The 16,384-nt window shown below is 41.5% G+C and overlaps 1 protein-coding gene across 5 annotated transcripts in view; it reads left to right on the top strand.

Moving 5' to 3' along the window:
- Window positions 1–16,384, top strand: part of LOC126249524 (annexin B9-like) — a 151,316-nt gene that overhangs the window by 109,013 nt on the left and 25,919 nt on the right. For all 5 annotated transcript variants that reach the window (XM_049951204.1, XM_049951196.1, XM_049951211.1 and 2 more), the window contains 4 exons: window positions 3,741–3,917; window positions 4,015–4,219; window positions 13,352–13,431; window positions 14,092–14,164. In XM_049951204.1, the coding sequence (XP_049807161.1) occupies window positions 3,741–3,917; window positions 4,015–4,219; window positions 13,352–13,431; window positions 14,092–14,164 (535 nt within the window). The remainder of the gene's footprint in view (window positions 1–3,740; window positions 3,918–4,014; window positions 4,220–13,351; window positions 13,432–14,091; window positions 14,165–16,384) is intronic.

Raw genomic sequence — 16,384 nt, 5'->3', positions numbered from 1 at the left:
TGTATGATCAAACTTCACACACAGGCACACTGATGCATTCTTCCTTGCCCAATCTGCTAAACGAAGAAGCACTGTATCCAGTCCTGTCTTTATGTGCCAAGGAGGCCATTTTGTACATGTGAAGATGTAAAAGCTCCCCGATCACCACATGTTGCATGTGGCACAGGAAAGAACTGGAGGTGTGCACCAGAGGCTATATGTGGTGACCAGGGAGTTTTAAACTGGCACCTGCACATGGTGGCCTCCCTGACAGGTAAAGATTGAGACTTGGTAGACAGTGCCTCTTGGGCCCTAGCAGAGTGCACATGGAAGAATGCCTCAGTGTGCTCGTCTGCGAAGTCTGACAATATATATAAGAAAGGGCAGCAGATAAAGGATACTCCTATGATGATTAAATAAAGTAGCAACCAGTTTGATGAAACCACATTGAATGTACTCAGTGGGGATCTTAACTTCACAACTGCTCCTAGAAATGTGCCTATTTCAGGTTTCATCAGCACAGTGGACCACGTAACCAACACACTTCCACCAAATATGGCACGAGAAATTTGCCAGGAGACCTGCAGGATGATAACAAAGAATGAAACATCCAAAATCGAACATTTCCATTGATGGGAGGCTGGCACTCAAACTCAGGCATGACAGAATCAGCAGCATGGTTTTGTCAGCAGACAAAGGGAACTCCAGTAGTTATGCAGCAGACCTATTATGTTAATCATTGTACAGAGGACACAGCAGACACATTTGGAATATGACCCTGTGGACAGAGTGAACAAGACCACGACTCTTTTTGAAGGCAATGGGCATGCCCGACAAGGTCATCAATTAATTAAGTTCTAGAGCAACAATTCAGTGTAGACTGTATGGGCTGCCAAAGTACACAAAGCAGATGTGCCACTACACCCAGTCATCAGCAACACTGGCATATCAATGTACCCAGCAGCTAAGTATTTGAAGAAATTGTTGTGGCCATATGTGTAGATGTGTAGTAACCACTAACGACTTCATGCAACATAAGTTTCATTTGGGTACTACTAGAAAAACTCACTGGAACTGATTGCATAGAAATTTGGCAGTGCACCAATGGACCTGTTCAGGCATCTACTGACTTAAACTTATTTCATCTTTGGGGCCAATATTACACACAAGAGTGGCTTTGGGTAGCCCTGTCTAGTGGTTGCCAATATCTTCATGGAAAAACTTCAGGAGAAAGTATTAGAGATGGTTATATACAAACCCATATGCTTCTTCAGGTATGTGGATGATGCCTTTGTGATCTGGCTGCATGGTAGGGAAAGGGCACGAGTTTTTGGAACATCTTAACTCGTGCCAGCCAAATATTAAGTTCACCACATAACTAGGAAAGGATGGTCAGCTGCTGTTTCAGGATGTACTGGTCAAAAGGAGAGCAGGTGAGTTGTTTGGTCACAGCAGATATAGCACACCAACACACACGAGCAGCTGCCATCACCCAACTACAGCACCTGCTCAGTCTTCTGCAAAAATAGATAAATGGTTTGGCAGATTCCAGAGGCCTTTAAATGAGCCATCATGCCAATGGTAGAGAAGAGCAAGCTGAAGCAAAGATTATGGCATACCTGCCCTATGGGGCTTATTTTTGCAAAGATCAATGGGATTCTAAAGAAGCATAACATCACTTGGTTGTTCTGTCCACTAACCAAGACAAGTCTACTGGGAAACATAAAGATGACCATTTCTGAAAATCAGAAATTTATAACATACTTTCCTGATGTGGCATGTTGTACATTGGCCAAACAACTAGGATTGTGGAGATCAGATACCAAGAATGTTAAAGGCACACCTGGCTGAGGCAGGTAAATAAATCAGCCATTGCTGAGCACTATCCAGCATGAACCACCAGATAGTGGGATATTCAAAGGAGATAAAGGTGGTGGAAAACCTCATGAATGGTGACAGCTGGTACCAACTCAGCAAACCTTGGGATCCTGTGCTGAAGTTGCCAAAAACTGAAAGGGTTGCAGCAACAGAACTGAACAAAAAGATTATTTGAAACTGTGGACATGAGGAAGATATCCCATGTAGAGCACCAGTTGCATTGTACAGAGAACAGAACATCAGATAACTGTCAGGCGTACCAGACCCAAAATGGAACACCAGCTTTTGACCAGGCACATCAGATGAAGACAGATCATCTCAGGACATCTCTAGTGGGAACAGACCACACGCAGAGTGCCAAGAAATGACCATGGAAGTGGTAGGCAGTAGATATAAATAATGGACCCATTACACTAGACTAGCAGTGTTTGGTAGCAACTGATAGACTGAGACACATTGTCAAAGTGTTCTCCATGGATGACACTGATATCTGGCAGGACACTCACCACTTCAAGATGTCAATGGCTCACTGGGAAATCCAGAAGAATTAAAAGAACTGGATTTCTGTTGCTTGGAGACAATTTTATATTTCTTATTTTCTTTATTTTGCAGATGGATCTTTTCAGCCTGTGGCAAGGATTCACCTTAGATGTCTTACTGCGCTATAAAATTTGGAAGCTTTTTTTATATTCTGTTACTAATCTTTTAAAGGATGTTACTACCTGAAGACAATCCGATCTAAATACTGAAAGCTGTTTACAATTTCTAACTTTCCATGCATAGATGGACTATTTAGGAATACCTGCTAAACAATAAACGTACTGATCTAAAAACCCATTGTCATAAATTATATAATTGGGACAGTCTGTTGTATCCAGATTTTTATACAAAAGTATGACTTTCTACTAAATCATCTGGAAGAGACTCATCAGGACTTCATTTTTCTTTCTTATCTGTATTTTGCATCCTTGGAGAAATCTCATTTTTCTTTCCATCTGTTGGCTGTTTCATCTGCAGTTAGTAATATTTGTTTAATTTATCTTTTTGTGTGCTTACCATTTATTACATTTTCATCTATTTGTCTATCCCTACATATCATTCGTCCCCACTGTTCCTTAGCTTCTCTGCATTTTTGCATCACAATATTTGATTCTCTATCTTTCTTAATGTATTATTCCTTTACCTGTATTTATTCCTTTGTTGAAGGAAGTTTATTACCTGTATCCATGGTTTTCTCTCTTCAATTTTTTCCCAGTATCTCATCTGCAGGTTGTTACAGTTTCTTTTGCTTTATTTCATGGTGTCATTACTGTGTTACTGCTGTTGACTAGAATGTTTTTCCTTGTAGCATATTCCCTTTTTGTTGCTTGTTCTTCGTTTTCAGTATTTCATCTTTTTGTATTAATATTTTGGTTTCTGGTAAATCTTAAATATTTTACTGACACTGGTGTATGATCACTGACTGCCTCTGCTCCTGCATAGCTGTGATTATTAAAAAATGAAGTAAAATCAATTTGCTACCTATTATCACTCATAACTCTACAGGTATACACCGTTTATGCTTTTTCTGATATGTTACACAGTTGAGCCACTGAGAGCTGGTATAACAAGGGCATACAGAAACTGCCACAGTGTCTACAAAAATGCATCAACAGAAATGGTGATTATGCCGAAAAATAGCTAAATGTTAAAGCTGTAAACTGATGTTTACCATTATAGAAATAAACAGATCTATGTACTTATAAAAAAATAGACCTTACTTTTGGCATTACCCTCGTACATTTCTTATTGTAATCAGGTTTTATCAAATATGGTTTCTTTGCGAAGCATTATTTAGCATAATCTGCAAAAAAAGCTAACATGCCCGTTTTTCTTTTGTACAGGGTACACCAACGCTGAGGCCAGCACAGCCATTTGATCCGCGTAATGATGCTGAAATGCTTCGTAAGGCAATGAAGGGATTTGGCACTGATGAAAAGGCCATTATAAATGTTCTTTGCTACAGAACTAATATACAGCGTCTTGATATAGCTAGAGAATTCAAGACATTATATGGGAAAGTATGTTAGCTTTGTCTATGAAAAAATATATTAAAATATAAACAGATGCACGTGAAGAATAGTAACACAAAGTGGCATGCTTCTGCACTTTTTTTAGGACCTGATTTCAGACTTAAAGAGTGAGCTGAGTGGCAGGTTTGAAGACCTCATTATATCGTTAATGACACCCATACCACAGTTCTATGCTAAAGAGATACATGATGCTATTTGTGGACTAGGAACAGATGAAGAATGTCTTATTGAAGTTCTCTGCACCCTCTCCAACCATGAGATTCTTACAGTTCGTCAGGCATATGAATTCAGTAAGTTCAACTGTAATTAATTATTCATAATTAATAACCAGTTTTGTAGAAACAAAACATTTTCAGTAATTATATAGAAAGAAGCAGATGTTTGGTAAGTAATTCTGAATAAAATCTTGAAAAATTGCTGTACTTGATTATCCACATGTGCTCTATACTCATCCTCCTCTCTGCTTTTACTTTATTACTTATCTCAGTTAATGTAAGAGAAAAGTAACTGTATTCCAACATTCACAAAATGCAACTACAGAGGCAATGCATAAAAAACGTGTGGACATATATAACAACCATGGAAACAGAGTAAACAACTCTATGACTACATAACCAAACAAACACTATCTGAATATGCCTTGACTACATAATGTCTCGTAAACTTTGACAAAGGGCACTTTGCAGCTAGATAATTTTTCACTCTCACAAGATGATTTAACCCCCCCCCCCCCCAAATGCCAATGATATCATTGATTGAATTGCTCACAATGCCCTGACCATGTAACCATTCATTTTGCATTGCTCGCAGTTGTTGCTTCTTGCAGCATCACCAGCATCATCAGTTAACCTCAGCTGTGTGGCACTTGCACTCGGGTGTGGGATGAGGTGTGCTGATGTAACTGTATTGACTTCCCATTGCATTGTCCCAGCTGGTGGAGGTAGTGCCATAAGCAGGCTTCAGTTTGTCAATTGAAATTGTTGTCAGATTATCACCAATGTCCACCTTAAATTGTTTGTTGCCCCCTCTTGAACGCATTGTAGGGTCCCTCATAAGGGGGCTGTAATGGTTCGTGCACGGCGTCGTGCCGAACAAAAACATGTTTGTATCTTGGCAACTCGTGGAATACAAATGAATGATGATGACTGTCGTTCTCTCGGTACCACAGAGTGCATTTGCCTTGTGTGTGACTGCAGTTTAACAAAATCTGAGACCTCAATCGCATCACTCGGAGTACTGTCAAAAATCACAAGGCAGATGATTGTTTTTCCATATACCATCTCGGCTAGCATAGCTCCCACATCCTTTTTATAGTTGCACAGATGCCCAGCAGAATGATAGGTAGTGACTGAGTCCAATGTTGTGAAAATGTAAGAATGCCCTTACCTCTAGATGCAGTCATTCCCCACGTCCATTTGCTGCTGGGTGGTATGCTGTGGTTCTAATCCTCTTTGCTCTTAGAAACCAAGCGAGGGCCTTGGACAGATATGATTCGCATTGTCTACCTTTATCCATTGTTTTGTGTAGGGAACACAGAAACAATAGCTCCACCTGTGGCACACAAAAGGTTGTTTGACCAACTTAGTGGTTCCGTGGACTCCTGGGTGTGACTGCAACGCAGTGAAACAATAGCTTGCTGGCGGAAACCCTTTGCCACAAAAGAACACACTCTTGACAGTGATACATCGCAGTATACTCAGGAGTGTGATACTGGCAGCGGGAGATGACAGAGCTGTAGACCACTGGGTTCTGCCAAAATCTCTCACAACTCTGCATCAGGCTGTTGTGCTGTTGCGAGGGCTTCATGATCCACCACACTTATGACCTCTTGACTTCCTGATTGTCAGCCGCCGTATTCTTCTCAACGTTGTCATGTGCAATGTTGGTTGTGAACTGTCCAATGAAATGTAAATGGCCAAGCTGGTGGGGTGAGGCTTTGTCAGGTTTTTGTTGAAATGCATACATTAGAGGTTTGTGATCCGTAACCAGGGTGAATTGTTGCCTCTCAAGCATGTACAAGAATTTCTTAGCAGCAGCATACACAGCATACTGCTCCCAGTCGTACTGAAAATTTCTTGCTGAAAAAATGCTTATGGTTGACAGCACTGGTTCATCTGTTGCAACATGGCACTGGCTGCTGTTACAAAGGCATCGACCATGAGTGAGAGAGGTACTTATGGAGCTGGGTGAGCCAGCAGTGTTGTCTGCAGTAGCAGATTTCAGTTTCGCAAAGCCTCTACCATTTCATCAGTTCACTTCACATCTCTTCTTCATGAGATTTATGCTTCTCTCGTAGGTACTCGTTTAATGGTGCCACCAATAAGGAATGGTTGCAAACAAAATGCCTATAAATGGTTTGTGACACCCAGAAACCGATATAACTAACGTATTATCAGCAATGGGTAATTGAAAATCGCCTCAACCCTCTCTTGTGGAGACAGTGTTCCCTGGATGTTGATTGTGTGGCCCAGGAACTGCACCTCTGTTGTGCCAAAAACGCGCCTTCACCGGTTTTATAATTGAAAAACTAGGGCAGCGTTGCATAGCCCAAATGCAGCCTGGTAAATTCAAAAATTCAAAATGGACTGTTTTGGGATGTCCTCTGGTGCAACTGGTATTTAATAGTAACCCAACACTAGATCTTTAGTAGAGAAGGTGCATATACCATATATGTTGTGTGCAAAGTCTTTGATGTGGGGCACAGAGTAGTGATCAGGAATAGCCCATTCATTGAACTGATAGTTGCCACAGGGGTGCCATCCATGGAGAGGAAAAGACCAGCTGCTACTAGATAGTTCAGATTCCTTGTGCCAGCATGAAGGCAAACTCATGTCTTGCTGCTTTACATTTATCCAGTTTCAAATAACGTGGTTGTGTATGGATCAGTGGACGAGGAGCTGTTAATGTGGTGCACAATATTGTTTTGTACTAGTGCAACCTTGAATGACTCTCACATAATCTCTACATATTGCCAGGGAGTGCAATACACGGTGAATCACCTGTTACTGTTCATATTCCAACAGTCACTGTGATGAAATCAACAGTAGCTGTTTAGGTTGGTTGTTGTGTCCAGAAGGCGGTGCCAGAGATCTGGATGTAGTCCAAAGTGTGACACAGTCTGCTCCTAATATCAGATGCACTAAAACAGTAATATCAGATGCACTACATCAGTGACTATGAATTACCATTCAAATCGATGTTGGTGGTCCAGGTTGTCTGTAACGATGCAAATGTTGCTGTGATGGTTTTCTGTATCATTGGGCAGGCGTGACATCCAGGTGCTACTTATTGAGTCATCAATGACTGCACTATTTCCCAAAGTGAATAGACAGCATAACAGTGGTGACAGCATGTGATCACCAAGCTCTGCTGTGCACAGCAATTTCTCCTAAAGTCTCTTCATCTGTGATTGTGACAGACAAGCATTTGATAAGTGCACTTTTAATTGTTGCATACTGTTCTGTGGCTGGGGGTGCAGCTAGGATATCGCATACTTTGCTGGCCATCTCTTCATTTAGTGCTGCAATGGTGTAGCTGTACTTCATCTCGTCAGCGGTGACATGCATCATCACAAACTCTCTCTCCAGTTGAACAAACAAAGGCATTGGGCTTTGTTGCCAAAAGGGAGATGGATCCCACAGATATGCAGCTGACTGCTGGGATTGCTTACATCTTACTTGTGGCTGCTGATTCTGACATGAGTATAGTGTAGGCTCCTCTGTAAGTTGTGTGAGAAGTATGCGACATGGGTGGCATTGTTGTTAAGAGTGTAAATTGCGGCACAGAAGTTTTGTGCATAAGCTGAAGCCAATGTGGTTGTTTAACATATTAGGTGGCGAGATCACATTGGGGTCGCCAATAAATGTTGGGTATTTGATGAGATTTATTCCAACATTTATGAAGCACAACTACAGAGGCAATGCATGAAATACATCTCTGGTTACACATAGTGGCCAAAAGTGAAAAGAAAGAATAAACAACACTGTGAATACAGAACATTTCATAAACTTCTTTGTCAAGCTGCACTTCACAGAAAGATAATTTTAAAGTATTGCTACACTTGTTTATAGTGTCTGATACAAATTCTACTAGCACTATGAACTCTTCATTACTAGTCAGTTATCACAGTTACAGGGACTTTCGGATTTGACACTTAAATTAGTTAAAAATTACTTAAACTGGCCCCCATACAGAGTTAACAAACATCTTGTTTTAAATTAAAGAATGACTTCTTACTGGGACGCATTTGTCCAGATAGTTTTGGAATGGAACACTCCAAAGTTCACATTTCACTTACAACAGAAACTGTATCAAGGAAGCAGGTCAAAATGCAAAATTTCCAAGTTGTCATTCTGTGTTACACCCAGTTTGGGGACATAGCACCGAAATAAAAATTAATATCTTATCATTGGTTACTTCTCAAATAAGTATTAATAGACAAGAGTACATGTGAAACAAAAAGTTACTCTAACTTTGCCAGTGCCTGTAAGAACTATGGGGAAAGAAACATGGAAAATACATAATGTGTGTAAACAGGAATACTTAATTCTGCTTATGCAGATGAAACCTGCTGGTTTCAAATACCTACTCTGGCACATAGATGGCTTGGCCTGGAAGGTTGTCTGTGGATTAATTATTATTCTAGTAGACAAACAGAAAAGGTTGAATATTTTATATTCCACAGCATATGTCTTGTAAGTAACATAAATATACAAAATATGAAGCATCACAGCCTCCACTCCAGACGGTCAACACAGAACAAGGCATCCTACTTAGATAACTTAATCTGTGACAGTCAACTATTTTCATTCTACTTGAAGCAACTGAAGACTGCACAGGATGATATAAGCTGTGCTACGGCCTCATTGCCTGCTTGGCCTCGTTGCCTGGTACAGGTAGACTGTACTGCTGCTCGACTGAAAGCACATTCTGCTGTAGCCAATGAAAAATATTGTACACAGAGCTGTTATTGGGCCTCATTTGACAAAAATTGAGTGAAAAAGTTTTACCTGTGGTTCACAGTAGATAAGTGTGATAGTGATTCACATATGGGCATGTGTATATCTCTCCTCTTCAGTATCATACATAGTAGGTTTGTTTGCACTGGAAAGTTTGCCAGGATATGGATGGCAAGAAACTGGTGGTGGTGGTGGTGGTGGTGGTGGTGGTGGTAAATGGGAGGGGGTGGGTTGGGGAAGGCTAGTTGACAGCTGGGAGAGGCAGTGGGTGCATGGGGTTGGAAAGAGACACACAGCCACTGGAGCACACACATTTGAGAAGTGCAGAATGATAATGACAGGGATGTGTGGATTGGGAAGAGAGGACAGGACAGATGGAGACTGTTGAGTAAAAGGAGTGAGTGTAGGGGGTTAGCAGAAATTGAGGCAAAGAGGATTACAGAGGTGAAGATAGTGTTTAAAGGTTAACTCCCATCTGTGTAGTTCAGAAATGCTGAAGGGAACTGTTTGAACGGCACAGCTTGTGAAGCAGCAGTTGAACTCCAGCATGTTGTGATTGGCAGTGTGTTCTGCCCCTGGGTGGTCAACTCTATTCCTGGCCGCAGTTTGGCAGTAGCCATTACTCTGGTGTACGTCTAGTTGGTCATTCCCACATAAAGTGCTGTGGAGGGATTGCAGCTAAACTGGTATGTTGTGTGTGCTTTCACAGATGGCCCTGTCTCTGATGTGATAGACAAGCCTGTGCCAGGACTAGAGTAGGGAGCACAATTCTACGGAACTTTCAGTCCTATCCAAAAGCTTCACTGTGCACCCCACACTAAAGCTCAGTGATGCTGGACGTACCAAAAACCTACTCTCCTTCTGATCCCTACAGTGGAAACACTTCTTTGCTACCAATCCCTCCAACCAAAAGCATGTGAAAGTTGCTGGATTTGAACGGGTTACTCCTCTAACTGAAATATCAGATCTGAAGATGGTTCTGAATGAACCGAAACCGGTCATATAAATAAAAAAAATTTGCAATCAAGACGGATTTTAAGTAACCTTATAGAACCTTGAATCTCCAGATTCATACTAATATCCTACCATGACCCTCCAACCTAACCATGCCCTTGTCACATTTGAAGAATTCCTTACATGCAACTTCACTTCACCATACTTCCCTAGGTCCCTTCCCAAGAACACAGACCTTTTAACAGAAATAACAGCTGTTTGTGACTTGGAGAGCTCTTGGTTTAATCATCCTCCCTTCAGACAAAGGTTCAACTATTCTCTTGAATTGTAGTGATCACCCGATAGAAACTTTCTACAGACTGTCTGATCCCTTCACGTGCACACTCTGTGATAGTGATTCCATCTCAGAAATCCTACGTAACCTCCAATCCATACTCAAATCCTAGGCCCTTCTCAGAATCTCTTCCCTCCTCACTCCATAGACCTCCTGCACAACCACATTCTACACACCTCCAGCCAATTGTCCATAGCCTAGCAACTCACATTTAACTTAAAAACCATTTCTTTCACCGATTCTAGAGCATCCCCACCCTATTTCCCCTTGGATCCCAGCTCATCATAGTTGATGCCAACTCCTTATACATAAACATCCTTCATGCTTGTGGCCTTTCTGCTATCATGCACTACCTCTCCCAACATCCTTCAGACTCTAAACCCACTACTAAATTCTTTATATACCTTGCCAATTACATCTTCATGTACAACTACTTCTCCTTTGAGGGAAAGGTATATAAACAAGTCTGCAGAACAGCTACTGCGGCTATGGGACATCTAGAGGAAATCTTCAGTCTCCCAAATTTTGAAATCTCTTGTCTGTCTCATGTTTATTGAGGAAATTTTCATGTTCTGGACACAGGGCCAGGACACTCCATCCTCATTCCTCTTCAGCCTAAACACCTTCTCCCCATCCACTTTATCTAGTCCTTCTCATCGCAATGTGCTGCCACCTTGGACATCAACCTCTGCCACCCTAATGGCTTTATCCATATCAAGCCCACTAACCAACAGTAGCTGCATTTTGACAGCTCTCTCTCCTTCCACACAAAAATGTTATTCCTATTTAGCCAAGCTACTGGTAGACTGTGTATCTGCAGTGATTAACATTTCCTTTGAAGGAATGCCCAGTACACTGGTCTCATAAAGACCTTCACCAGGGCCTTGATACATAAACATGCTTCGAAATGTACATCCTATTCTGATCCTTCCCACTTCTTGTACAGTGTTATTCTGCTGCCCACCCAACCTACACAGCATACTGGTCCATCCCTACGCCACTCCCACTCCCAACCCATTGCCACACAGCACATGGTCATATCCCCGGGAAGAAGCTGATGCATATCCTGTGCTACTCACCCACCCACATCCTACTCTAGTTTCATCACAGACTTATCATAACACATCAGAGACAGGTCCACCTGTGAAAGCAGCCATGCTATTTATCAGCTTTGCTGCAATTTCTGCACAGCATTTTGTTGTTGTTGTTGTTGTTGTTGTTGTTGTTGTTGTTGTTGTCTTCAGTCCTGAGACTGGTTTGATGCAGCTCTCCATGCTACTCTATCCTGTGCAAGTTTCTTCATCTCTCAGTACTTACTGCAACCTACATCCTTCTGAATCTGCGTAGTGTATTCATCTCTTGGTCTCCCTCTACGATTTTTACCCTCCACGCTGCCCTCCAACGCTAAATTTGTGATCCCTTGATGCCTCAGAACATGTCCTACCAACCGGTCCCTTCTTCTTGTCAAGTTGTGCCATAAACTCCTCTTCTCCCCTATTCTATTCAATACCTCCTCATTAGTTATGTGAGCTACCCATCTAATCTTCAGCATTCTTCTATAGCACCACATTTCGAAAGCTTCTATTCTCTTCTTGTCCAAACTATTTATCGTCCAGGTTTCACTTCCATACATGGCTACACTCCATACAAATACTTTCAGAAACGACTTCCTGACATTTAAATCTATACTCGATGTTAACAAATTTCTCTTCTTCACAAACTTTTATATCCTCTCTACTTTGACCATCGTCAGTTATTTTGCTCCCCAAATAGCAAAACTCCTTTACTACTTTAAGTGTCTCATTTCCTAATCTAATTCCCTCAGCATCACCCGACTTAATTCGACTACATTCCATTATCCTCGCTTTGCTTTTGTTGATGTTCATCACAGCATTTTAAGTGGGCATTACTGACAACCACTTGTCCACCAGAATGAATGGCTACTGCCCAACTACAGCAAAGAACAGATTTGACCACTCAGTGGCAGAACATGCACCCACTCCCCACACCTAACAGTCACCTGTCACCCAGTCCCCACTCATGCTTTCATGTCATTGTGTACCACATGAACTAACTGGCTCTGGTGCCCGCATGTCACAGTCATAGCCCAGGTATCTGCCACCTCTCCTTGCCGTACACCTCCTGCTTCCCTCTGAGCCACCAGCCATCTCTCCAAACCCCTTCTCTCCTCTTTCTCCCTCCACCCACCCCACCCCACCCCGCCCCACCCCGCCCCACCTGACAGTCCTGAACTGTAGCCCACCTGTCAAATTGCCATGCAGGCAGTGTGTGTTCAGTAGCACACTGTAGCTGCATAGCTAGAAATTTTCATTCTTTCTTGTGTGCTTGGCAATGTTTCACTACTTATACTGTTTGTTGAGTAATCTTTTTACTCCAAAATTATTGAGAGGAGGAGGAGGAGGAGATTAGTGTTTAACGTCCCGTCGACAACGAGGTCATTAGAGACCGAGCACAAGCTCGGGTGAGGGAAGGATGGGGAAGGAAATTGACCGTGCCCTTTCAAAGGAACCATCCCGGCATTTGCCTGAAACGATTTAGGGAAATCACGGAAGACCTAAATCAGGATGGCCGGGGACGGGATTGAACCGTCGTCCTCCCGAATGAGAGTCCAGTGTGCTAACCACTGCGCCACCTCGCTCAGTCCAGAATTATTGAGTCTTCATCTTTGTTGCTTTGCTAGTACAGTAATTCATTTATGGAAAACTTCAAAATTTAAAAATATTCAAAGGCACTGTGTTTATTCAGGCTTGATGATGGTAGAATTCAGATGACAAGAGGTCACAGGCAGCACCTAATAAATATTCACCAAAGGGTAGGACAGGCCACAAGGGTAACTCGGTGTCTAATTGCACAAAGTGAATTGTGTTCAAAGTGCTGGTAGCAGAGTACGTGACAGTGATTCAGTGCTCAATAAAGTGTGTAGAAAGCTTACATGCCGCAGTCAAAGAGTTAATAGTGGTGTTGTGCCGAAACTGTAGCCACCATGTTATTGTGTGGTTCCATAGTAAACTGAGAGATGGGTTAGTAGCATAATTATATGAACTGAAAAATAGTCATAATGAAAGAAAATTCTGATTTTATGCTTGTATTCAGTTATTGAAAAATCTGTAACCCGATTTCTGGGCATATCATTAAAAAGTCTGTTTTATTTTCAGTGTACAGGACTTCTCTTGAACAAGATTTGACCAGTGACACTTCGGGACACTTCAAACGGCTCATGAGATCTCTCTGTGTGGTATGTTTAAAAAATTGTAACTCATAATATTTGTCCACAAAAGAATTTATGTATGAAAAAGTGCCACAAAATATGGTAATAGCAAAAGTATAATTATCAGTTTATTTGCATCCACTGCAACACTCAGTGTATTTCTGCCAGAAGGCAGGCAGCATTAATCAGTTTGTATTGTATATTTAATAAATTAATGGGCAAAAGCATAATTGATATAAAGCCAGAGCTTCCAAGAATAAGCCTACAGCATATTCTGTGAAAGAAAATGCTTTTTTTTGTGTGTGTGTGTGTGTGTGTGTGTGTGTGTGTGTGTGTGTGTGTGTCCAGAGGAACTAATTGTTCTGAAAGCCAAGATAGCACTGTCACTTTCACTTTTATTAGTTCTGTCAGCAGTACTAAACATTCTGCATCCTAAATGTAAATACTGGATAGCAATTTGATTCTAATGCTGTGGACTAAAATTTTATGGTGTCCAAAGGAAAAGGAAATTTTATTCTAATAAGTAGACAATGATGTTTATTATTGTCACTGAGAATAATCATTTAATGGTAATTTTTGTTCAAAAATTACAATTAAACGATTATGTGGCTATTCAAGGGGATTTTTCTTAATCTTTCTTAAGACCATATGTTTCTTTTAATACATATGTATTTGCAATTTCTACAGGGGAATCGTGACGAGAATTACTCAGTTGATCAGGCTGCTGCTGCCAGAGATGCTCAGGCTTTGCTCAGGGCAGGTAAGAATATTTTTATCCACTTTTGTAGTTAAAAGGGATAAAAAGCTTTGCTTTGTCATGACAGGTATTTTTCAGCCACTAGAAGTTTTTTTCATAGAAGATATCTATTCTCTTCTCCAAAGTATGTATTCTCATCATCATACTTCTCCCACTCCCACTGTCTCTTCTGCTCACTTAATATCAGTGAATGTTTATTTTGGCATCATATATAGTATGGAGGTAAAGATCATGTACTTCCTCAAGATAATCACATGAATGAATGAAAAGGCTGTGTGTGTAATGTGTTAACATGGTGTAGAGACAGTACCTTTGTCTGTGCCAAATCTACATGTACTTGTCATTGTGATTTTTTTGACTGTTTTATTTTTTTATTAGGAAGCTTTGGAGGTCTCAATTTGGAAAGACTGACTGTAGTCAGTCTGCCCCAGTTGTGACATCTCCCAGTCCTTCTTTTTCTGAAAGGAGATCATGGCCATTTTCAACCTTTTTGGGGGTGAATTTACCTTTACAGACTTTTGTGATCTCCTTCCACATGGTGGGCCAGTGCAGGCTTCCATCATTCTGGAAGTTCAGGTCACACATATCTCCATCTTTGTTTAGCTACCAGCTGATGGAATGGCATGAAGGGTCTGTCTTCCATACTCTGTCCCCCGATTCGCTGTTGTCGGATGCTGGAATTTCTTCACCTTCATCTGCCCACTTCTGACTTGTGGTCTTTCATTGCATCTATGTTGGAATCTGTTGTTGCCACTTCTGTGGACAGCCTTTCAACTGACTGGAGATGTGTCAGCTATGACCTTGTCAAGAGTCAGCATTGGCGGCAGCTTCCAGTTCATCGGTTCCACTGTCGACACCATGATGAGTCAGAGGTTCTGCACTTTCTTCCCTCATCTTCTGTTGCCAGCTGACATCTCTGAGTGCATGAGCAGTGCGGACATCCTTCATCAGTGCAGAGGACTACACTAACAAAAAGGCACACATTCTGTTGAGATTCAAATTTTACTGCTATGTAATAGATATCACCATGCATGTTTTCAAGTAAATTGTTGATAGTTCTGTTATTCTCCGTGCAGTGAGTTATGATTACAGTTGTCATGTAATTACATGTTGTGTGTGTATTATCAAAGTTCATTCCACAGTTTGTGCTCCATGTTATGTTACAGGCAAACACATCATTTTTTTGATTAGATGAAATCTTAAATTCATGAAATGAAAAGTGGGGAAGTAAGTTCATTAACTTGACAAGTATGGCATACATGACTGGTACACAGGGTTAAAGCAGAAATGCTGTTGTGTGATAATTAAGACACCTGGAGAATAAAATTAAAGGCACTGCTACTGGGAGTATATATCTGGAGTCGTGCTGCAACATAAAGTGTCCGATGAAGGTAAAATGTTCTCTGCCATAGTAATTGCATAGAAAGTAAGGCTAGTGGCAGACAGAAAAGTAAAAGCAGGCTTCATTTGGTTCACCAGTGCCACCAAGCTAAAGCAAAATGCACACCACGTCAGGTACAGCTTAAACTTAAATCAATCTATGCATCCAAGAGACCTGTTCACGAAGCAGTGGTGCTGAAACACCTAATGATTCACAAAATGCAACCTAGCAGTGAAGTGACCCATCAGCTTACTGAATTCTTAGATGCTGTGGACAAGTTACAAGCAATAGATGCCAAAATAAGCAGTAATTTATTGTCTGTAATGCTGCTTCCCCCATGAACCATGGACCTTGCCGTTGGTGGGGAGGCTTGCGTGCCTCAGCGATACAGATGGCCGTACCATAGGTGCAACCACAATGGAGGGGTATCTGTTGAGAGGCCAGACAAACATGTGGTTCCTGAAGAGGGGCAGCAGCCTTTTCAGTAGTTGCAGGGGCAACAGTCTGGATGATTGACTGATCTGGCCTTGTAACATTAACCAAAACGGCCTTGCTGTGCTGGTACTGCGAACGGCTGAAAGCAAGGGGAAACTACAGCCGTAATTTTTCCCGAGGACATGCAGCTTTACTGTATGATTAAATGATGATGGCATCCTCTTGGGTAAAATATTCCGGAGGTAAAATAGTCCCCCATTCGGATCTCCGGGCGGGGACTACTCAAGAGGACGTCGTTATCAGGAGAAAGAAAACTGGCATTCTACGGATCGGAGCGTGGAATGTCAGATCCCTTAATCGGGCAGGTAGGTTAGAAAATTTAAAAAGGGAAATGGATAGGTTAAAGT

Source organism: Schistocerca nitens, chromosome 1, assembly GCF_023898315.1.
Source record: "Schistocerca nitens isolate TAMUIC-IGC-003100 chromosome 1, iqSchNite1.1, whole genome shotgun sequence".
NCBI lineage: Eukaryota > Metazoa > Arthropoda > Insecta > Orthoptera > Acrididae > Schistocerca > Schistocerca nitens.
This window is presented reverse-complemented; position numbering and strand designations above follow the sequence as displayed.